Source organism: Colius striatus, chromosome 3 (assembly GCF_028858725.1).
Source record: "Colius striatus isolate bColStr4 chromosome 3, bColStr4.1.hap1, whole genome shotgun sequence".
Classification (NCBI taxonomy): domain Eukaryota; kingdom Metazoa; phylum Chordata; class Aves; order Coliiformes; family Coliidae; genus Colius; species Colius striatus.
The window spans coordinates 89,958,726-89,982,076 of NC_084761.1; the positions used below are offsets into that span (position 1 = coordinate 89,958,726).

At 38.3% G+C, this 23,351-nt stretch overlaps 1 protein-coding gene across 2 annotated transcripts in view; it reads right to left on the reverse strand.

The window, feature by feature from the left end:
- The window catches only part of HTT (huntingtin), an 87,303-nt gene that overhangs the window by 29,019 nt on the left and 34,933 nt on the right, over positions 1 to 23,351 (reverse strand). For both annotated transcript variants that reach the window (XM_061994338.1, XM_061994337.1), the window contains 17 exons: positions 22,785 to 22,987; positions 21,832 to 21,958; positions 21,032 to 21,159; positions 20,238 to 20,348; positions 19,587 to 19,664; positions 18,736 to 18,959; positions 17,363 to 17,441; positions 17,066 to 17,227; positions 16,100 to 16,155; positions 15,208 to 15,356; positions 14,458 to 14,594; positions 11,756 to 11,872; positions 9,923 to 10,045; positions 9,156 to 9,394; positions 7,768 to 7,910; positions 2,679 to 2,886; positions 1,158 to 1,299 (listed from right to left, as the gene is read on the reverse strand). In XM_061994338.1, the coding sequence (XP_061850322.1) occupies positions 1,158 to 1,299; positions 2,679 to 2,886; positions 7,768 to 7,910; positions 9,156 to 9,394; positions 9,923 to 10,045; positions 11,756 to 11,872; positions 14,458 to 14,594; positions 15,208 to 15,356; positions 16,100 to 16,155; positions 17,066 to 17,227; positions 17,363 to 17,441; positions 18,736 to 18,959; positions 19,587 to 19,664; positions 20,238 to 20,348; positions 21,032 to 21,159; positions 21,832 to 21,958; positions 22,785 to 22,987 (2,426 nt within the window). The remainder of the gene's footprint in view (positions 1 to 1,157; positions 1,300 to 2,678; positions 2,887 to 7,767; positions 7,911 to 9,155; positions 9,395 to 9,922; positions 10,046 to 11,755; positions 11,873 to 14,457; positions 14,595 to 15,207; positions 15,357 to 16,099; positions 16,156 to 17,065; positions 17,228 to 17,362; positions 17,442 to 18,735; positions 18,960 to 19,586; positions 19,665 to 20,237; positions 20,349 to 21,031; positions 21,160 to 21,831; positions 21,959 to 22,784; positions 22,988 to 23,351) is intronic.

A 23,351-nucleotide genomic window follows, 5' to 3' on the forward strand; every position in this document is an offset into this window, starting at 1 on the left:
ACTTTCCAAATGCTTTTGATCTTAATGCAAACTAAGAGACTTATCATAAACTTGTAAAACAGGTTTTTTAAAAAATCCACTACAAATCCAAGTTAGAAACAAATAAATTGAGGTCAGTTGAAAGATGTTGTTTTGAATGAAATACTGTTTGAAATAAACACGCACAGAGTCCTCTTGTAAAATGTTGTTCTCATTCGGGCTTGTTTTTAAAGTTTTCTTACTACTATGGACCTTAAACATAGGATGAGTAATTTCTAGAAAGCAAATCCAAAGAGATTTCTCACCAATTAATTTTCAACCTATAGAGGCTGTGTCTGTATCAATGGCAGTGCCATGCAACATGAAAAGATCTATAGCACTCGCTAGGTGATACCGAGAGGCTGACACTCCTCAGTAGAGTGTTTGGAGGATTCTACCTCTAACCTGACTCTAGAGACTGAATATCTATTACTACTTGAAGTGCTTCTAAACACAGCTTTTGGTTTAGTTGAACCTGAAAGGAGTGCAGTTTGCTTACCCCAAAACTGCTGTGCAATGCAAATCTAAGTGCAATACTAGATATTACCAGAAGATTCACAGAATCTCAAGGGCTGGAAGGAACCTCGAAAAATCATCTAGTCCAACCCCCCTGCCAGAGCAGGACCACCTAGAATAGGTCACACAGGAACTTGTCCAGTTGGGTTTTGAATGTCTCCAGAGAAGCAGACTCAACAACCAATTCCCTTCAAAAGTTCCCAATGAACTAAAAAGCTAATATTGAGGCAACAAGAGACTAAAATCACAGCAACTGTTCTCATTAGAAAACCAGAATGGAAGTTAAAAACTCATGTGAAACCTCTCCTCTTTAATGTTGCCTCCTAAACACTGTGCACTGCTCCTAATGTTGGGACGTCTAACACTACGCAATGTGCTTCTAACCATTCTATTACCCACCATGTACACTTTACAAGCCAAGAGAACACTAAGTTCAGAATAGAAAAAAAATGCCAAATGAGGTCATACTTAAGGTTATAAAAGCACTACCTGAAAATAAAAGGACTAGTTTCACAAGTCTTCATTTCTCACTTATGAACCAGACAGATTCAGTTAATGCACATTAGTAATAAGACTATCAGCATGATAATACTACAGTCCTAAATTCATATTTCAATACTTACAACATAGTCACAAAAAAGAATGAGTGCTCCTCTTCTCACTATCTCACGATTGCACATACCACGTTTAGATGCTGAATCCGATTCATCGCTGTCTCCAGATATTTGAGGGCTAAGCAATTTAGTAGTAGAAAGACTGTGTCTCCTGCAAGAAGTACATAGTATTTTGTTACCATTTTATTACTATGGATACCAAAACATTAATTACTTGGATATTCTACCAATGTCCTCAAATAATATTTATTTTCCTAGAAACTTAATTAAAATTTCACATTGTTTTGAAGTAAACACTTTACTCTCCATCACCTTCTTACTTTCTAATAACTGTAGCATAACTTTTCTGTTCTAAGCTTATTACTTCCTTGGACAGTCTGAAGAACTTCCGAAGAATGAAAACAGGATATTTAAAGGAAAAGCATGAGCTACTGCATCTCTGGTAGGATAAGAGAACCTGATACTACATACTCTTCCTAAGCCAAATCAGTGATCTTGAGCACTTTGCCTAGTGTCAGATTGAAAGTGACATCCAATCCAGAAAAAAAAAACAGATGTGACATTGGTAAATCAAAAAAAGACAACTGCAACAAAAAGCAGACATCAACTTTGCTATTTTACTTGATTTTGCTCTTAAATCTGGTAATTTAATGTATCCTCAAATCACAATAACAATTTTTCACATCATGAGGTTGAACTGAGGCAAGAATATCACATTTGAGCAGGTATTGATCCACTCATGTTGTACAGTTAGATCACTCTTCCATAACATTCACGACAAGTGCATCAGAAAGGTCTCTCAAGTCAGTTGTTAATCTCCTTCTACAGTTAACACAGAGAACAACCACTCATATAGGAGGTATCTTCCTCCTATATTCAGAAGACCATTCATTCCAATGCCACTGATAGGAAGACCAAGGGAAGACTAACTTCAGATCAAGGGAACACTCATTTTAGACCAAGTCTCTGAATTTCAGACATCTAACATTAAGTGAAGTTACTATGGTGCTTCATGCTAATGAATCAGCACAGTGCTGATACTATGTTTTGATCACATTTAGTAATAGACCTACTGAGAATAGACAACAGACATAACCATAGCTACAGCTATACTGATCAGATTGTATTTTCATAAACACAACCATGCACACCATCTGCTCTGCCTGGTTATTTGCTAGAAGGTAAAATACCAAGTCTTTATAGTAGTGTGAAATACTGAATATTTTGTCATAGTTATTTCCCCACTTTAAGTATTCACATGAAGCTTTCTTTCCTTAAAAGTGGAGAGACTACCTTTTCTGTTGAGGAACAATTTTGTGCAGAATATATTTCCTCAGTTTGAAAGACATACAGATATCAGAACAGACAATATATAAACACAAAGTAAATGCAGAACTTCAGAATCCAAATAGCACTACTGAACAAGCTGACAGGCTTACCAGGAAAAGATAGATTTTAAAAGATAATAATTTTAGCAAATGTAATTACAATACACACAAATACCCCTGAGGATAAAAATCTAAATCTTACTTTGGGGTTTGATGCACTTCTGACCACCAGTTGTAGTTGGTATAATTGACAAGAAGCAGGATTTGACACCAGAGGAGAACTAAGGAAGGATGTGTGGGAATCATGGATTGAACAAGGTCACTCAAACTTTCAAGGGTATAGAAACTCCCATCAGATCCATCTCCTGTAAAAAGTCTCGTGGCTGCAGCTGTGATTCTTCTAAACATCCCTGAAAACAATACAACCATGTTAGAGTAACTGTTCTAGACTGAATTAGGAAGTTTTAAAATTGCTCAGAGTATCCCAAGAATACAAATCTTGTTTCATAAGCCACTACTATTCCTAGAAGAAAGGTGTATCTTAAGTGGTTTTCAAATATAAGGCAAGTCATGGAGGTTGCCCATGGACAGTGTATAAACCAGTCATGACCAGCTCCTACACTCAATAAATAACGCTTGTGATAGGTTTCATTACAATTCTAGTCTATTTTCTCAACATTGTCATGCAGCAAAAAGTTTATCTGATACTTGAAAATCTTTACCATATTTAAAATCAATAATTGCAATCCACGATTTTTCAGTGTTTTGTCTATTTTATAAGGTAAAACACAGAAGTTCTAATTAACAACTATGCTGTACCTACTATTCTACATTCTAAGGAAGATAACTTAAAAGTATCCTACCTCAGATTACTGATTCCTAACTAATTTAGCTCAAAGTACACTGACACCCTTCCAATCAATTTCTAAAGCACCGTCTTCATTTCAGCCGAGATAAAGTTCATTTTCTTCCTATTTACTGGTACCAGGCTGTGTTTTGGATTTGTGCTGAGAACAGTGTTGATAACACAGGGATGTTTTGTTATTGCTGAGCAGGGTTTGCACAGCCTCAAGGCTTTTTCTGCCCTGCCAGCGAGAGGGCTGGAGGTGCACAAGAAGCTGGCATAGAGCATGGCCAGGATAGCTGACTCCAACTAGCCAAAGGGCTATTTCATACCACAGAAAGTCATGCCCAGTAAAGAAACTGGGAGAAGTTGGCAGGGAGGGGTTGATCTCTGTTCGGGTATCAGTCAGTCAGAGGGTGGCAAGCAACTGCATTGGGCATCATTTGGGTTTTATTTCTCTCCCTGTTACATTCCTTTTCATAACACCTACTATATTATCTATTATTATTGTTGTTGTTATATTTCATTTTAGTCATTAAACTATTCTCATTTCCACCCAGGAGTTTTGCTTGTTTTTCCCAGTTCTCCTTATCCCACTGAAGGAGGATGAGCAAGCGGCTGCATGGTGCTTAGTTGTTGGCTGGGGTTAAACCACAGCAGTACAATAAGTATGTGTTTTTAAATGAAGAAAAGTCATCGCTGCCTACTGAACACTCAGCACACAAGCTGAATTTTGCCTTCTGACTTGTTGTGTCTGTATTCATATCCCAAAACAAACAGTGGGAAAATGAGAAAAAAGGACAAACTTAGACTTGTATAAAGGTACAGTTCTTTTTGAGTTCCTACATGAGAAGATAAGATCAAGCTAAAAAAGGTTTCTTACAAACCAGTTAGAAACCAAAAGCTACTCAGAATAATGAAAGGGATCTCTAATGTTGCTTGTTTGACTTGCCAGATATAGAGAAGAATGAACCTGTAAATTCCACAGCCACATGGACCAGTTCAAGTTTTTGCCAGGACTGACAAATGCACAATGTAAATAGCAAACAATCACAGAATCACAAGAAATCAGTCTCAAAACTCATCTTCCTGCATTTGCAGTAATTGCACCATCTAGTGACTTTCTACAGTTATGAAAGCCATGGCATGCTGATCTTTTCACTTCATCTATGCCTTTTATTTCTAGTATTTCAAAGTAGAACATTGAAAGTGTTCATTTGTCATCTAGCAGCTTCCTATAGTTGAATACATAGGAGTCAGCAATGCTCACATTTTGGAAAAAAACCTAACAGGTGAGAAGACAAAACATCCAAGAATGGCTAAAAATGACATAACACCTTAGTCTATGTTCCCAATTGCTGTAAGCTGCACCTGTAGTTAGGAGACTATAGCTTAAAGAGAAAAAAGTTATAGAGGTTCTAACTGAACAAAATAAAAGTATAACAAAACGAGGCACTTAGTTAACCCCTAAGCTTAAACCTCAAAGGAAATACTACAACATGAAAATACAACCCAGGTATCCGAACAACTTTCCTTCTAACTCTGTTACAGTGGTGCTCCTAGTGTTAGCCTGCTGCTACCAGTACTTAGAGCTGATTTATAGTCTTAGATTATATTAATTTATAGACGTTCTGCAACACACATATACCAGTGCTCTGCATGAGTATTTAAGTATTTAATTTTTATTTTGCATGCAAATGCCTCTACAGTTTCTGAGAATGCTCACAGTGGACCAGCAGAACTAGCTGACCCTTTCACCATCCCCAGCTCCCACTGTGGAAAAGCCCACTTCCCTGACTTCCATCACCAGATTGATTTTCTGTTTTCATTGGTTCTGGCTTGCCACCACATAATCACTTACTCTAAATCATCTTGGCAGAAGTTATTTGTTATAATGTTTGTTTCAAATGTTTCACCATAACACAAATTAATAGCATAAACAGTTATTACTTTAACAGACACACAGGAAAATAGAACAATCACTCATTACATCCAGAGTCCTGTGCTTAAAACAAACATCAAGGAAGGCTCTGGTAACTATCATCACCTTTTGTGTCTCTTCACTCACAATCCTGGAGTCTCTAGGGCAAGAATCTAGGTCTGGAGGATTTAATTTCTTAAACAAAAGCTCTCTTCTGACGAGTCGAGATACGAAACATTGTTCATCACAGACGCACAAACTCTCATAACATAATTCAATTAGTTTCCCCATTCATTTTTCTACCTGATATTGTCACTGAAGGCTACAAAGAGTGAAGCTACTTAAAGTTAAATCAAGGCAATGCAGAAGCTTTGACCTTTGACAGAGAATCAGTTGAAGATCCAGAACACTTCCACAAGCACTTTATTTGAAGTCTACTTCTACAATACTCATGTTTGCAAGAAGCAGCTGATAGCAACAACAGGAACAGAACCAAGTTCTAGTTTTGGGGTTTTTTTCTCTCAAAAAAAGGCCTTTATAATTGAATTCTGTAAAAAGAGCTCAAAACAAAAATGGTTTAGAGATTGTTGGGATGAAATGGAGCACAGAATCATGATAAATATCTAAAAACAGTACTCTGTATGTACATTTTTTTGTTATTTGCATCTGCTAAATAGTGAAGTACTGTAATTCTCATTTTGCAGACAAGGCCATGGAATGCACAGCTCCTTGTCTCACATCTGTAAGAAAGCCAATGAAGAAACAGGCACTTGCGGCAAGACCTTTTAAATTACAGTCAACTACTATAAGCCAGGGTTGGAATTCAGTTGCAGGCTGAAAATCAGAAGGCAAAAAAGACAGTCATAGTAAAGAAAAAGAAAACAAAAGACAGGTAAGACAGTGCCATTATTAGGAATGTAAGACTAAGGAATTAGGCTAAGGACTATAAAATTACCAGAGACTGGCTATCTAGTAGAAGACAACTAAGGCAGAATTTCCAGACCTGAAGAAAGGAGCTCAAAACCAGCTAGCTGGAACAGTACTACCTTTTCTACTTCTCCAGCTCTGGTTTTTTGGCTGTATGCTTTGCAGGGTTATTTGCCTTTTTTTGGTATGTTTTTATGAATTATGTTAAAGATCAGGAACATTCCTTGTCATGAGTCTGATATAGTGGTCTGTAAATTAGTATTAAGTCTGGACATAGCTATGTCCTGGTTTAGCAAGGAGCAGCTTTTGGCTTAGTAACAGGGGGAGCGGGTTGCAGTGAAGACCCGGTAAAGAGTTTGCGGACCCTCCCCCGGCTCCTGGGTTCACACCCACCTCCGGCCCTGCTGGGCCAATCTGGCGCCTCTGCCATCACTATTTAGGGGACGGGAATTTGGAATGCGGGTCAGGAGGTGTAAGAGGGATACAAGATGGAGGCGACCACGCGGACCCTTCAGCCAGAGGAGGAAGGAAGGAGGAGCAGTGGAGCGGAGACCCTTCTGCAAGCCGTGGCGAGAATGCAAGCTGTGCCCCTGAAACCTGTGGAGATCCGTGGCAGGACTGAGAGCCACCAGCAGCTCCATGTGAGTGAGCCCGGACGGGCGAGGGACTGTGTGGGGAGACGGCCATGGCCCAGGCCGTGCTGGAGAGCCTGCACGTCGCAGAGCAGCCCCACACGAGAGGCAGAGAGGAGCTGCAGCCTTTGGAATGGGTGCACGTCGGAGCAGCCCGTGCAGGGCTGCCGTGTGTGTGAGTTACCCCACGGACTCGCAGGGAGGACTGGTGTGGAGTTGGCCCGTCCTAAGGAGGGACGAACGGCAGAAGCTATTGGGAGCAGACTGACTGAGACCTCCACTGCCTGCCCCCCCGAACCGTTCGGGGGGGGCAAGGTAAAAACCCCGGGATCAGGGCTCTGAGCCCGGGAAGAGGGGAGGTGTGGCGGGAAGGTGTTCTTAAAAAGGCTGGTTGGACTCTTCATTGACGTATTCCTCTGTGTTGTTTCGTTTTGGTTATGTTTTAGGTTTTTGTGGGTATGTTTTAGTTGATGTTGCATTAAATTATTTTCTGGTTTTTTTTTCTTCCCCAAACCGAGTAGCCTGGTCCGTTTTGTCCTGAACCTTAAGCGGCAATTAAGCCCTCCATGCCCTTGAGCAATTCTCAGCCTCTTCGGTACTTGAGGCTAATCGTCTTTGTTCCCTGATGGGCCTAAACCACGACAAGCTACCAACCACCAATATGAGAAAAAACACAAGCAATACAGCCACAAATCTGGAACAGTTTGCATTTTTGGACTGGAAAATTTTAGATAGTTAAAAGGAAAGATAAAAAGTCACTAGTTGGATTTTGTTCCACATAGAGAGAAGAAATGTGAACAACATGCCCCGCATACATGAGCACAAAGTTTGGGAGGTTCTGTATACTAAGTAGGATAGAATGTCTTCAGCATCTATGTATTCCTTCTCAGTAATATGTGTTCAACAATTGTCTCAGAAAAAACACCCTGTCACTGAATGTTACGTGAGGCAATGTTTAAAGGCTTACCTGATTTGAAGATATGTATTAAGCACATAAGCAACGTGCCCAGCTCCTGGCAGTAGAAAGTATGTTGCTGCTCATTCATGTCCACTTTCAATTGTTTGGTAACAATATCTTCCAACAGAATGCCAACTAGTTGTAGTAAGAACCTTGAAAAACCATGTATATAAACAACAAACAATGCTATCAATGCAGAATCTTTCAGAATGAGGTTTGCTCATGAAATTCCTTAAGTTTGATAAATAAAATATGTAGTCCATTCATCCTAAATAGGATGCTAAACTAAATACTACAGAATAGGTTGACCTAAAACAAATAAGGTATAGGTATGAAGAGAAGCACTTTGATAATTACATATTGGATCTGTGTTACTTATTCACCAGCTAAAATTGTGATAGCATGTATACACCAGCCTACCTCACCTCAGCAAACATTCTAAATGCTATGGTGTCTTTATAATGATTTGCAATGAGCTAAAAATACACCATGACCATGACAGTTACAGCAGCTCAGCAAGTCACAGTAATTCAGCTGTTTACAGCCTCATCTGCCACATAGGTTCCATGGCAAACCTCCAGCCATGGGAAAAAAAATGTAATGGAAATTATCATCACCAAAAAAAGTCATCCTGGCAGTAATTGTCCTCAACACACTCCTGTTGGATGTAAGGTCATAGGAAGAGAGTTCAGAAGACCCTTCCCCCTCTATCTGTAACCCTCTCAGTGAGTTGAAAGATTAGAAACAGCATTTTACTCGTATCTGAAGTTCCATAATTGAGTGAAAAATTCTACTTCCTTAAACAAGTGGCTATTTCAAATACTTTCCATCACATTAAGATAATGACAAAAATCATGTCAACATAGTATCACTGCCTTCTCCATGCTTCCTGTGCCTGAAGTTTGTCACTTTCTGTGGACATCAGCATGGGAAGCTAACTAGACAAAGCTAGCTCCTTAAAAAAAAAGAAATAAAGAGCAGGACTAACTTAATATATTTGACTCCCAACTGCTTCCAAGATACTACTACAGAACCTGGGCATCTACTAGCAGGATGACTCACCTTTCAGTTCTCCACACAGGGAGGACAGAAAAGGTTAACAAGTCTTTGGACCTGATCGTAGCAAATCTAGAGTTCACTAATTTAACAGCTCCATTAGGTCTTCCACTTGCCTCAAGAAGAGGTATCAGAACAGCCCAAAGTCCTTTACCACAGATCGCTCATCTCTTCTACTTTCCTTACAATTATTTCTTCCTCCACACACATTCCCCCTCATCAACTTATTAACAGACAACATTCCTACCAGTTAACAGTTCTATACAGGTACATTGCACAATAGATATGCAATTTCTCATAAATCTTAATCTTTCCCCACAGTTACTCAAAAGACAACATACCTAGAAAATGTCTCTTCAGGCAGATATTTAGCCTGTTTCACCTCAGAGCGATCCTCTGGTGCAGGTAAGTTATTTTCTCCACGTCTCAGTCGGTTAATTGCTTGACATGAAATCAAATATGGTGAAAAGGAAAGCTCTTGTATACGGGACAGAACAATGTCTTCTGTTGACTGTGAAATCAGAACTCTAAGGATAGCTAAAATTCCAGAAACCCAGAGCTGGACAGTGCTCACTGATGCCTAATACAAACAGAAAAATGCAGAAGACTCTTAGCTTCAAAAGCATTCAACACAGCATATATTATATATGAATATATTTTAAAACATTTTCATTAACTTCTGTATAAAATCCTGCCCTTTTGAGAAGGGAGCAAGCAGGAAACAATTTCTCTGTTCAGGTCTAACAAAATGCTATTCTGGTGGTAACTGTCAAGTTTATGTTCACTTTGTAAAACAATCTCTCAACTGTAAAAACGTTACTAATACTTGCATGAGAAAAATGTGATTTACTTACTAAATTGCACTCTAGAATTTATTGTAATAGCATATCTCTATATTCCTGATCCTCAAAATAAAAAGTGAAGGCAAGTAATCCATAATCCATAGGCAGAATGTTCCTGTACAAAGTGCTCTTGGTTTCAATTCTTTCCTAAAATCTGCTCCAAGTACTTGAACACCACATTGCAAATTAAGAGAGAGAAACACATGTTCTTTAGTTTTGCATGAAACACAACAAATCCTCTCTCCTCTTTGGAAATAACTGCTTACCATTGTTTTAGGAGTAACAAACATACTCCTTAAAAGCATGTCAACAGGGCGAAGGGATGACGGAGCCAAAATTTCAAACAGTGTGTTTAATACTCCCAAAGCATCATGAGAATCTATATGCATCTGTAAAAGAAGAACAATAAACTAATTTGTAACTATTCACTAAAGGTAAATGCAAAACAAAATTATCACTACATGTTTTCAATATTTCTGTGACAAATCTACACGTAATAAAGTTGTCCTTTACAGTACAAAATTTAGAGCAATCAAAAGCTCTGAAAGGTAAATTAAAGTTTCAGTGCAGACCTGCCTACACACCAATTTTGAGAACAGACAAAAAAACCAAATCTATCATAAGAAATTCAATATACATACCATATATATCTATATTTTTAGGATAAACATGCCATATTCAGAATAAGACCAAAAGACTGTCTTGTCATAAAATCTAAAAACTTTTCTTCTCCCTGCACATCCTAGCAGGCATATTTATAGAGATGAAAACTGGTCATGACTAAACTTAAGCAGGTAACTAGAAGAAAACACACCCATCCTAATCATCAGAAAAGTGAACAACTACAGTAGTATCACACTGCAGCAACAGATGTAAGACATCTTACTTGATCAGTTTTTAAATAAAATATAAAACAATCAACTTCAAAAAGTGAACTTTTTGTGGACTTGAAATCTAGATGATCCTATCTTGCCTAAATAATTCAACAGTTGAGCACATGCACAGACTCATACAAAATCAAGGCACTTTAAGTTTGCCAGGTTTTATCTTTGCTCAAAACCATTGCCTGATCCATAATAACTGCCCTTTCTCCTCAGTTATGAACTCTCTTCATGGGAGTGGGGATGCACCTTCATGCAGTAAAGAACATTAATGCCACAATTTCACTAGCTTTATTTTTTATCTTTGAAGTACATGTTTCTAATTCCAGGAAAGCTATATCCAAGGCAAGTCCCGTGTTGCTTAGAGAGTAGCACTGAAAAAACTTCTTTCTCCAAAGAGCTTTCTTTCCTTCTCAGATAAGAAGAACCTACACTCCATCCCCAGTGTGCTGTCCAGTGAAAAAGAGATTAACATACTGGAGGGAGTACAACAGAAAGCCACACAGATGGTCACAGGCTTGGAGCACCTGTCATATAAGGAGAAGTTGAAACTGTTCAGCCTGGAGAAAGGTCAGAGGGATCTTTATCAAGGTTTACAAAGTACCTAACCAGGGGAAGCAGGTGGGAGGAGATGACAAATACAGAAAGAAGAGCCAGAATCTTTTCAGCAATATTCAGTACCGGGATGAAAGGCAAAATGCAAGAAATTCAATTTAAATATACGGGGTTTATATTTATTTGTTTTCCATCTGTGAGGATGCTCAGACACTGGGAGAGGTTGCCCAGAGAGATAATGGAGGCTCCATTCTTGGAGACTGTCAAAACTTGACTGGACATGGTCCTAAGCAACCTTCTCCAACAGACCTTGCTTTGAGGGGAAGACAATATGTAGAGGTGTGTTCCAACCTCAACTATTCCATGACTGTGTGATATACTAATGAAGTTTCAGACTATGTTTTTACCTTCTCCTCACTAAGCAAAAACACAACTAGAGTCTCAAAGATACTGTACATACACCACTCATTTAAATATGACCATGATCATTTCAACGACTCAGCTTGCCCTGCATTGTTTTTCCAGATACGGCAAACACATTTACAAAAAAAATCTGTCTTCATATCAAGAATGACCAAAATCACATTACCCAAAGCCATTATTGATACATGCATTACAACAATTAATTTAGTGGTTATTGATTAAAAAAAATCATGTAACAACCTGCTGTTTTGCAAGCATTGGGAGAATTATGTCAGCTATTTGCCTGGACAGTCTTTTCCATTTGTCTTCATTTTCTTTATGACACTGTTGCAACACTAAGATGAACATTTCTAGCACCTGAGGAAAAGGGCAAAAGAATGCAAGTAAATACCCACACTAAGAGGAACCATTTAAATAATACAATAGTGGAAAAAATATTTACCTGTTTCATCCATTTGCCAAAGAGAAGAAAGAAAGAAAAGAAAATCCACATGAGAAATACCATATTCTTAAATCCTCATTTTCAGGTCAAAGCTTGTTCTTAGCTATGACATTTAAATGAGAACTCGACAGTTACTGCTATTAACTTGGGAAAAAAAATGCTTTCTTGGTCCTTTTAAATGGCATTTGTTAAAAGAGTATTTAAATAACGAGAAACAGAATAGTCAATATAAATGCTGCAGAGCATACACAACAAAAATAGGAGGAAGAAAGTGGGCAACTTCCCACCCGTATACAGTTTCTTTACTCTAGCTCAAATAAAATTTCAATTTGGTCAAGGAAATGGAATACACATTTTTATAGAGCTCATTCACCTGAAATTCACCAGTACAGCCTGGAGGTTGACCTGCTGGAGACTAGCTCAGAAAAGAGAGAGCTGGGAATCCTGGTTGATAATAAACTAACCAGGAGCCAGCAATGTGCCCTCGTGGCCAAGAAGGACAATGGCATCCTGGGATGCATCAAAAAGAGTGTGGCCAGCAGGTTGAGAGAGGTTCTGCTCCCCCTCTGCCCTGGTTAGGCCTCATCTGGAGTCCTGTATCCAGTTCTGGGCTCCTCAGCTCAAGAGGGACAGAAAAATTCTGGAGAGTCCAGCGCAGCATCATCAAGATGATCAGGGGACTGAAGCTGTTTAGTCTGGAGAAGAGGAGACTGAGGGGGGATCTCATTAATATTTACAAATATCTAAGTGCTAAGTGCTGGTTGGGGCATCCCTTTCTTCTACTGTATCTAGCAACAGGACAAGGGGTGTTGGGATGAAACTGGAACACAAAAAAGTTCCAGTTAAACGTAAGAAAAAACTGTTCTATTGTGAGGGTGAGGGAGCCCTGGCACAGGCTGCCCAGAGGGGTTGTGGAGTCTCTTTCCTTGGAGGTCTTCAAGATCTGCCTGGATGTGTTCCTGTGCAACTTGATCTAGGTTGACCTGCTTCTGCAGGGGGGTTGGACTAGATGATCTCTAAAGGTCCCTTCCAACCCCTACCATTCTGTGATTCTATATGTCAGTTCCATACAAAAGTGTATGGGAGGGCATAGAAATGAGTACACCACCAGGAAGGATCATTCCAATAGCTGAATGTGGTATTGGCCTGAGGGTTACAGAAACCACACTCTCCTCCCAGAAAGTTTGCAGTCCTCCCAGAAAGTTTGATCATGAGAGAAGGGAATGCCTCTGGGCTGAATGAGAGGAGACAGAAGCAATTCTGGGCTTAACTCTGGAGCTCTGTGGATGGTAACTACATTTGTAACAGAAAAAGGGTAGAGGTTTCAGCTCTTGGAGCCTCCCAAATTATAGACATGTCACTCAGAACACCCAGCCAGAGCCAGGAAACAACAGAACTTCCCAGGGGTTGGTTTATACATACTGCATCAGCAGAACAGGACAGAGTATGAGCTACAAACAGGATGGTGTGGGAAGAGCAGTGCATGGGTGGTCTTTAATAGGTTAAGTGTGTCAGCAGGGGATCTGCTAGCAATTGCAGTACCTTATGTAACACATAAGTTATTCACTATTTCACATCATGTGTCTACAGAGTGCCATTTCATATAGTTATATTAGTCATTTTATGATTATAAAACTACAAATTCAAAAGAAAATGTGGATACACAGAATTACCCTAATCTGAACATGCAGTTCCAGCAAATTATTTTGACAAGATGTACTGCCTTTTCTTCCAACTATTCTCAGAAGGTACACTGCTTACATTAGCATACACCAGAATTGCATCTTCACATGATGAAAGGAAAAGCACATTAAGTTTGTTAAGCATCTGAATAAGCAATAAGATCCCATGTTAATTATGTCACTTCTTTTAAAATTACTTTTATGTTTTTCTTTTAAACAAAGTGTATTGAGCAAAGTCCTTCTTACACTCCTACAAAGCAAAAACATGTTTTCCAGACCCATGAGCTCTGGGGGAAAAGTAGTTAGACAGTTGTCAGCACTTACTACCAGCTTCATTATCTTCTTAAAATAATTTGTATTTTAGAATGTTATTGAAGCTATTGCTATTGTGCAGCAATATCTAAATCATCTCTATGCAGCATGTTTCTTACTTTAATGCGGTCCTCTCTTCCACTTCTACACCCATTCTTTTAGGTTTCTTGAATCCCAAATTATTACAACTCTTCTACTAATCTTTTGTTCATTTATTTTGCAACACCATCAAGACTGTGATCTTAACTGGAGCTTTTCAGTGCTTTGTTACTTAGGCTTGACTATAAAATCCCATAGATATATTATTTAACTTGAAATGTGGATCTGCAGTGCAGAAGCTTTCCTTCACCCTCAAAACTGTTTGCATACTCTCTTTGTAAGGAAAGATCACACAGAGTCCAGCTATTCAAGTTTTGTACAGAAAGTGCCTGAAGTGCTTCTAGCAATTAAAGCAATGTTACCCTTATATGAGCTATAAAAAGGGATACTTTGCCTTCCTCTCTTACCTGATGGTACTGAATAAGTCTCAGTAGCATTGACACTACCACTTCCTTTTGTGTTTCCAACTCTTTTCCAGCATCAGCTTTATTTGTTCCTCTTAACACAAAGAGATCATGGACGATGGGTTGCAGAGCTGGTATTGCTGAAATGAGATTTGTTTGTTTTAGCATGAGAGAACACGTTGCCTTCTAGCAGTTCAGCTACTGAAAGTAAACTGCGCTTTAGTTTATTTAAAGGTTTACCCATCTCTAAAAACCAGACAAATAAAAACCAAACTTATCATGCATAATGATGTTTTCCCTTTTTACTTCTAATAGAAAATGTCTATTATGGACATATGTGTCCATTCTCATAGATATAAAATAGATATTTTTGTAAAGTACCTCTCATAATCACTGGAAAGTATCAGAGAGATGCTTCTACTTAAAGGCTAAAAGCAGAGAGGAAGGGAAGGGGACTAAAAGTTAAAATCTTTAAGGTACTGCTATGTTGTGAACTTATTACCTAATAGAGTTTCAAATAAAAGCTTTGTTACTATTACATCAATGAGAAATACAAGGCAGCAGTATTACTAGCATACAATAAACTTCCTGACAACATTGAGACTCATTTCATGTAACAAAAACTTACAAGCTAGTGTCTTCTGGAACAATCAGTATGATTACAGTTTTCTGGAGCACAGTATTCAATACTGTTTTCATTGCTGAACTATTACTAATATTAGTGTTGATGCTTTCATTGGTGTTTTTAATTACCATGTGTAACTGCTTTCCTCTCACTGGCCATAATACCATCACAGAGCTGAATAATCTTAGGAATTCCAATTATCTGTTTGGAATGATACCGCTCATAAGACAGCAACACCAGGAAAAAGAAGATATTAGGAATAATTGCTTCAGACTCCCTGAAAAAGAAAATTACAAGTGTCAAGTTTGAATTTCACGACTCTCTTCAGTACAAATTCATCTTTTTACAGTAAGGTTTTTTAAAAGAATATATTGTTCTCCTTCTATACAGCATATCTTTTGTGCCCTGTTCTTTACTGTGAGGTTTTTTCCCACAAGGGATTTCTTTCAAGTTTTGACCATTATACAGTTACTAAAATAAACACATACAGATGCACATGACACACATAACACCTACAGAACAAAAAACCCAGTTCTCTCCTCCTACAAATCCAAGTGTGAGGATAACAAAAAAATTCCACTGCATTGACTATGATCTATTAGGTACTATACAAAATCTACCAGGTGATCAGAATACAAACAGATTCACACTGAAGCCACAATAGGAAGAAGTAGCTCCCCCTTCAGTAAATGAATCCTAGCAATGAAGTGCTGATTGATTCCTGAAAGCATAGCTTTGGAGGGAGTACCAAAGGAATGGATTTCCAATACTACACGGAGAAAAATATAGCTTAAGTTTTTTTTCTTTTCCCTCATGCTACCTGTCTACTTCTTCAGTCACATGGAACCCAAATGATTTAAAGGGGCTACCACTGGAGCCAGACAACAAACAAGCACATTGTCCAGAAGGTAATTCCCTTTCTCATAAGACAGAAATAACCAGCAAAATTAATCACTACATGGTTCAGAATGAGGCAGTTGTAAACTCACATCGCTTAAATGATCTTTGCAGATTTCATACCTGAACTGTCCTACTTCGATGTATTCAAACTGCTTTAACACAAACCCAATAAACACCTAAAGAGAGAACAAAGCACACAATAGATACAGAGACATTAATTCCCATTAGAAAACATTTTGGCAGAGTTATAAATCAGTGTGTGTTTTGGAAGGAGAGAAAGACAGGCATTGAAAAGTCATTTACTCTTAGAGCTCATTTTAGTATGTTACAAAGTGTTCCTTCTACAGTTAAAGACCTTGAGAATATTGTTGATGTTAGAGCCTATTATGATTTGCATGAACTTCTGTCACATTTTACTTGTAGTTATATATTTCTAACTTTCTCATTCATGTAACATACACTATTTGAGGCATTACAGCCAAGTAGTTAAGAATCAACCAGAAATTTAGCTCTAAACCAAGGTAAAATCCAAAGTGTTTATGCATTGAGAACATTTATCTGTGTTGAAGTTACAGGAAAGCTATGTATTGCAATTCTTACTAGTTTATAAACCTAAAAATACTGTAGTAAAGTGCTGCATTTACTGCTTATATTGACAACTAGACTACTGTACTTGCCACTAGCTTCCTCCTATGTTTAAAATCAAATAATGGCTGTCAACCATGATGCTCACTGTCAGTCATGCAGTAGTCCATGCTCTCAATATAGAAAGAAGGTATCTCTGTAAATGAACTTCTACTTAACAATACTGATTGTATTGCTCACATCATCTTACTCCTAAAGGCAATCTGAGAACAGCTCTTTATAACCTCTGCAACAACTATTTTAGTAATTTATATGCAACAGAGAACCAGAAATCTGAAGCTCTTTACGGTAGAGTGGTCAAGCTGAGTCTCACCCTCCTTTAAGCTTTTGTACTATAGGGGAAAACGATGAATGGACTGTTGCAAGTATTTTCCCTGTAAACATTAAGCCTGCTGGTGAGATCCCTGTACTACCAATTTGCAAAAATAGTAAGGAGCCAACCTGATCTGAATCCAGAAGACAGTAGTTCACCCGCAGTTGAACCAGTTGAGCAAGCAAGTCTAGAACTTGTCTCTGCAGCTGTACCGATGTTGTTGTTGTATATTGTTTCAATGCTTTTATGACAAGGGGTTCAAATAAACGAATGTGATTGTGAATAGCATTCTGTAACAGAGAGATTTTAAAGTAATCTAACATCTGAACAGGTCTCTGATTCAAAATCAAATTACATTTCAAAACGAGGAAAAACTATTGTAAATCTAAGGTACAGTTCTTTCAGGAGTATGTAGATACAAGTACCTTATCAGCACGATGTTTTGCTGCACTGCTAATGCTAGTTTTCAGCTGTGTAGAAACTTTCTGCAGGACATCAAACCATCTGCCATAAAAAAGCCAAAAAACCCCATACACATTAAAAAAAATATAGAGAGACAAGCACAAGAATCTTAGTAAAATGAAAGAGTGGTAACAAACTACAATACACTATGATTAGATTGCAGATTTGTGGACAACAAACATTAAGTAGAGAAAGAATTTCTGTTTTTTGCTGAGTCACCCTTCCATCTTTCATTTAAGGACACTGTCTGTTTGCCATAATGGGCAGAGGAACCTCATGAGGTTCAACAAGGACAAGTGCAGAGTCCTGCCTCTTGGAAGGAACAACCCCATGCACCAGGAGAGGCTGGGGACTGACCTGCTGGAGAGCAGCTCTGCAGAAAGAGACCTGGGAGTCCTGGTTGATAATAAACTAACCATGAGCCAGCAATGTGCCCTCCTGGCCAAGAATGCCAATGGCACCCTGGCATACATCAAGAAGAGTGTGGGGCCAGCAGGTCAAGGGAGATTCTTCTCCCCCTCTACTCTGCCCTGGTGAGGCCTCATCTGAAGTCCTGTGTCTAGTTCTGGGTTCCTCAGCTCAAAAGGGACAGGGAACTTCAGAAGACAGTCCAGCACAGGGCCATCAAGATCATCAGGGGACTGGAGCATCTTCCTTATGAGGAAAGGCTGCAAGAACTGGGGCTGTTTAGTCTGGAGAAGAGGAGACTGAGGGAGGATCTCATTAATATTTACAAATATCTAAAGGGTGGGTGTCAGGAGGTTGGGACATCCCTTTTTTCTATAGTATCTAGCAACAGGACAAGGGGTAATGGGATGAAGCTGGAACACAAAAAGTTCCACTTAAATATAAGAAAAAACTATTTCACTATGAGGGTGAGGGAGCCCTGGCACAGGCTGCCCAGGGAGGGTGTGGAGTCTCCTTCCTTGGAGGTCTTCAACACCTGCCTGGACATGTTCCTATGTGACCTGATCTAGGTTGAGCTGCTTCTGCAGGGAGCTTGGACTAGATGTTCTCTAAAGGTCCCTTCTAGCCCTTAACATTGTATAACTTTATGATAATTAGCCAATTAATGATTTTGAAAACAAGCATTTTAAACTATTAACCTTTTAAAAAACTTAAGTGATATCCATTTTAACAATTTAGCTCTGATTTGGGAAAGGTACTAGTGCTAATCAATAGTTTTGTCGCTACCAAGACAAATTATTCTGCTTAAGTCTACAATACACAATACATTAATTTTAAGTTACTTAACTCCTATACAATACTTGCACTTATAAAAATAAAAAGATATTCTAGGTCAAGTTAACATTGTATTATAAGGGAAGAAAATTACCCTGAAGCATCATGTTCCTGCTCGGCCTGAACCATATTCCTTAGACTAGCATCAGCCAGGGCCTGGGTAAAATGTGTGTATGGTGCCATGAAGCAATAATGATAGAGACCAGGTCGCAAATTGGAAGAACCTAAGCGTTGAGCTTTGCCTTGAGCTTTGTTGGGATTTGAAGACAAGCCATCATACTGAGAAGCCAGATTTGTCCCAAACAATGTTTTCAATAACTAGACAGGAAAATTGAAAGGGACAAAAAAGAATAGGTTAACATTAAAGGAAAAAAAATAAACACTTGACTCATCATCATCCCAACGGGTTTAAGAGAATAGGCCAAAATGCAAACTCTGGAGCACGTAGTCAAACACAAGATCAAAGCAAAAAGCTGGAAAAAAGCAATAATCCACATCTCACCCCAAAATATACGACTGTGTTTGCAACTAAAGTTATTTCCATGTGACAATTCAAACCAGAAAGCTCACCTCCCACCAAAATTAAACTTTGATGACTTAAACCTAAACATTTAACTGGAAGTCTGCAAGAAATCCATCAGTAAGACAGTTCTTTGCTTTCCAGGTGTTTGATGTAGTTAATTGGCTACAGACACACTTGGGAATGTACAAAACAAACTTGTTTTCTGAGCATCAGATAAAATAGTTCTTTGAATTGGAAGCAGTTCGAGAAGAAATTATGTTATTCAGATGGTATCAAGCTTCAGAACAAGTAATGAAAATGAAAGAAAATATGCTCTGCTCCACCTGGGCTACAGTTTCCTCACACTGCTTCCCTTAAAAGAATGGTCATCAATTGACGTCAAAATTAACCTTCCAGTAAGAGACAAAAAATTACCTCCTTACCTGCTGTACACACACTGTTGCCATTGTTGGTTCTCTGTTAAAACATGATTTCAGGTATCCCAAGATTTCTTCTACACACTGGAAAATCAGAAAAACAAGTGCACTTAACTGCATTTTTCTGCATTATATAAATGATTACTATGAAAACTGGAGAACAGTACTGCTTTTTTTTTTTTTTCCAAGTAAAACTACACTAACTTAAGGGAAGTCATAGAAGTAAAAAAAAAAGTAAGACCTACCTCCTAGTCTTAAAATACCACAATGCCTAACACCACAATTAAGGAGAGAAAATAGCAAGACACAAGGAGATGAAGAAGAGCAGTATGCCTTCTGACATTTTGTATATTTAACAAGAGTATATTTAAACATATTAATATAGTAAGAATGATTGAAGGCAAACCACTTTGCTGGAAAGAAAAATCTCCATGTGAAATTTAAACAGTAAAAAAGTGACTCCAACTTTCAATAGCAGCAATTTAATCCATAAAATCTGCTTTAGCACTTTACTCAACATTGTGGCAAAAGGCTTCTAGGATTACTGTCTCTCTTGATAGTATCAGTTTTAAAAACGTTCATACATGCCTTTTGCCAGGAAGGACCACAGATATTTAACAACTTAAGCACAAAAGAAAAACCACACAAATCTTATACCTTTCCAATGTCTTGAAGAGTAGCAAGCTCCAAGATCTGAGACAGAACATCTAAGGCAGATCGTAAGAAACACCCAAACTTTTCATTACTGTTCTGGAGATCCAAAGTAACCTGGGCCACAGAAGTGAAAACACACTTTTCTTAACAATTATTTAACAAGGAGATAAAAATCACAGAAAAAGGTGGGTATTAACACAAAAAGACCATTTGCCTGAAGTTTCATTATAGTTCAATCAACACCAGTGACAGCATAGACTCCCTTGGGAATTGCTGGAAAAGGAGGACTTAATTTTGACTATTAAAATGAAAGGGATCTGATAGCTTCAGGAAGGTACAGTATGCGGGAAAGCATGGGATGTTGACAAGTAACAGAGAAGGAATATTTCCTCAAAACATAGCAGGTGTGATAAGAATATACTCTCTGAAGTGTACAGATCAGATCTCCAAGCTGCTAGGGAATGCATCTTCTGTTACCTGAACTGAGTAACAAGGTCATCCATAACTGAGGACACTTGGATCTATCCAGCATTGCCAAGTTAGCACAGGATCATTTGGTACCAGCATTAGTGACAGCAGATAAACAAACAACAGGGTAACAATGCTTATCAGGGGTTTTTCTTAGGTTGGGTTTTCTTTTTAGTGGTAGTGGTTGAGATTTTTAAAATTTCTTTTGTGTGGATAAACTGTTTACACAGGCAAACAAGTGAGTCTCAATAGAAGCAGAGCTATGTTTAAAAGAAACATAGTGATTTCCCAACCACATTCTAACTCAAATAAACAATATCACGTAATACCTTATAATTAGCATGAGTTGCTTTCAAGACATCGTATAACTTCAGATATGATGGAAGATGATAAAAGCTTCCTACTGAAGAAGATTTACTTGTTGGAACGGGCCCAGTAGCATCAGTTTGCCTAGTAGCTTAAAAGTATATCATAGATTAGCACACATAATTTTTCTGGGGTGCTCATGACAAGTGTACTCAACATAATCTACCATAACTGAACTATGAGACCATGAATGTGTTGATCTGCATGAGTATTTTGAACTCCATAAACACATGCTGTACATGTAGAAAAAGAACTAGCACTCCAAGAAACTAGCCTGCCAAGTGAAGAGAAATTAACCTAAAGGGTTTTTATTGAAGTGCAAGTACAATTTACAAACCAGAATTAACATCCATTTCCTTCATTCATTACTAAGAAAAAGAAAGTTGCCAGGATTCAGAATCTTGTTCCCAAGAGCAATGGAAGTTATTCCTGGGAAACGTTGCAAAGCAACTTTCCAACTTCTTTTAAGTATAAAATATGCAAAAATTACTTCTTAATTTTACTCAACAGATGAGTACATTCAGAAAACATTGCTTTGAAAGTAGTTAATTTTCATAAAAAACCAAAACAGTAAAGAAGGTCTCACCCTCAGCTGCCTTTCCTGCAATATAGTAGAGAAAAGAACTTCTGACAGTAGGTCTACCAGCCTTTGAACTACGACTTCACAAAACAAGTTACTCAGTTTTATTTCTTCTCTCTAAGTCATAACCATATTTAGGTGGGGATGGTGGGTGGGAGAGTGAATAGGAGTAAGTGTGCCTACCTGGACTTGTTTCCCCACCCTTTTTAGGGCTCATTGGCACAGACGCCTGTTCAACAGACTCCCTCTCCTTTCCCTTCCTCCGAATTGGACTAAGAGAAGGTGGATTTGTGAGAGAAGGTAACGCTGCCTAGAAATAAAAGAAGCTTTATTAACTTTTACGGACAAGTAGCTTTTCTTCTTCTTCTTCTTCTACACAAATTCAACCATATTCATCCCTTGTTTAAACTTCTCTTTATTTGATTGTCATTTAAAGGGAAATGTGTCAGCTCTCAGGTTCAGGACATGAATTTTCTGGGTGAAAAAACAGATATTTAATATATACTCTACTTCCCTTCCCAGCTTCAGCATAAACCAATAAGATGGACTTAGAGCTCAATGACTAAACTTTTTGATTCCAGACAAGTAAGTGTCAAAAAAAAAAAAATACTCTCACATTTTTAAAATACGAAGAAATTACTAATCCTAACAACAGTGCTTTACAGTCACCAAATCAGCCTCAAAACATAGAGGTCTCAAAAAACCCAACAAACCCAAATCTGAACGTACCTCACATCACCTGTTTCAGAAGTCTAAATATTTTGCAGATAGGGGAGGTATTTTTAGCCTCAAAAGGAGCTCAGTGCATTACAGCCAGCCAACCAACCCCAAAGTCAACAAATGTTTGCAATGTAATACTCCACTTACTACACACATTTCTCACTAAATTGATGTTTCAATTAAGTTACCAGGAATAAAAGGTTCAAAGTTTAAGTTAGTATTACATACATTACAGAACAAAAGGAAAACCCACTCTGTAGAAGAACAATCTGCATGTTTCTTCTCATGTTACTTGCTCTCATCCAAGTCAAATTATCTAGATATTAGCTACCTGTAACAACTCCAAAATGTGAAGCCTTCGAGAAGTCTGCATTACAACAGTATTTAAGTCAAACCACTTTATTTTTAATCCATACCTTTACTGCGGGGCCAGGAGCAACATCATCCATTACATGTGCACAAATATTAATGACCTTCAACAGATGAGAAAAGAGCTGTTCTACTAAAGTAACAAGAGTTCGATCTGCCAGAGCTGGCCAAGGTTCCTCTTGCTTTGCAGCACCTTGGTTTGAATCTTCCTCCACATTCCAGGGATTCTTTAAGCACTTGGGAGCACTTGCTGCAATAGAAATTACATTCTTTAAAGAAGATCATAGAATCATAGAACAGACTGAGTCAGAAGGGACCTTAAAGACCACCTAGTTCCAACCTCCCTGCCACAGGCATGGACACAGTCCACTAGATCAGGCTGCTCAAAGCTCCATCCACCCTGGCTGAACACTTTCAGGGATGGAGTATCCACATTTCTATACAACCTGCTTCAGTGCATTGCCACCCTCACAGGGAAGAATTTCTGCCTTATATTGAATCTAAATCTACCCTCTTTCAGTAAACAAAAACTGTTCAGATAAACACTTAAGTATCAGAAAATTTTAGAAGCATATATGGTTATCATCTCAATATGAACAGAAATTCAAACAGGG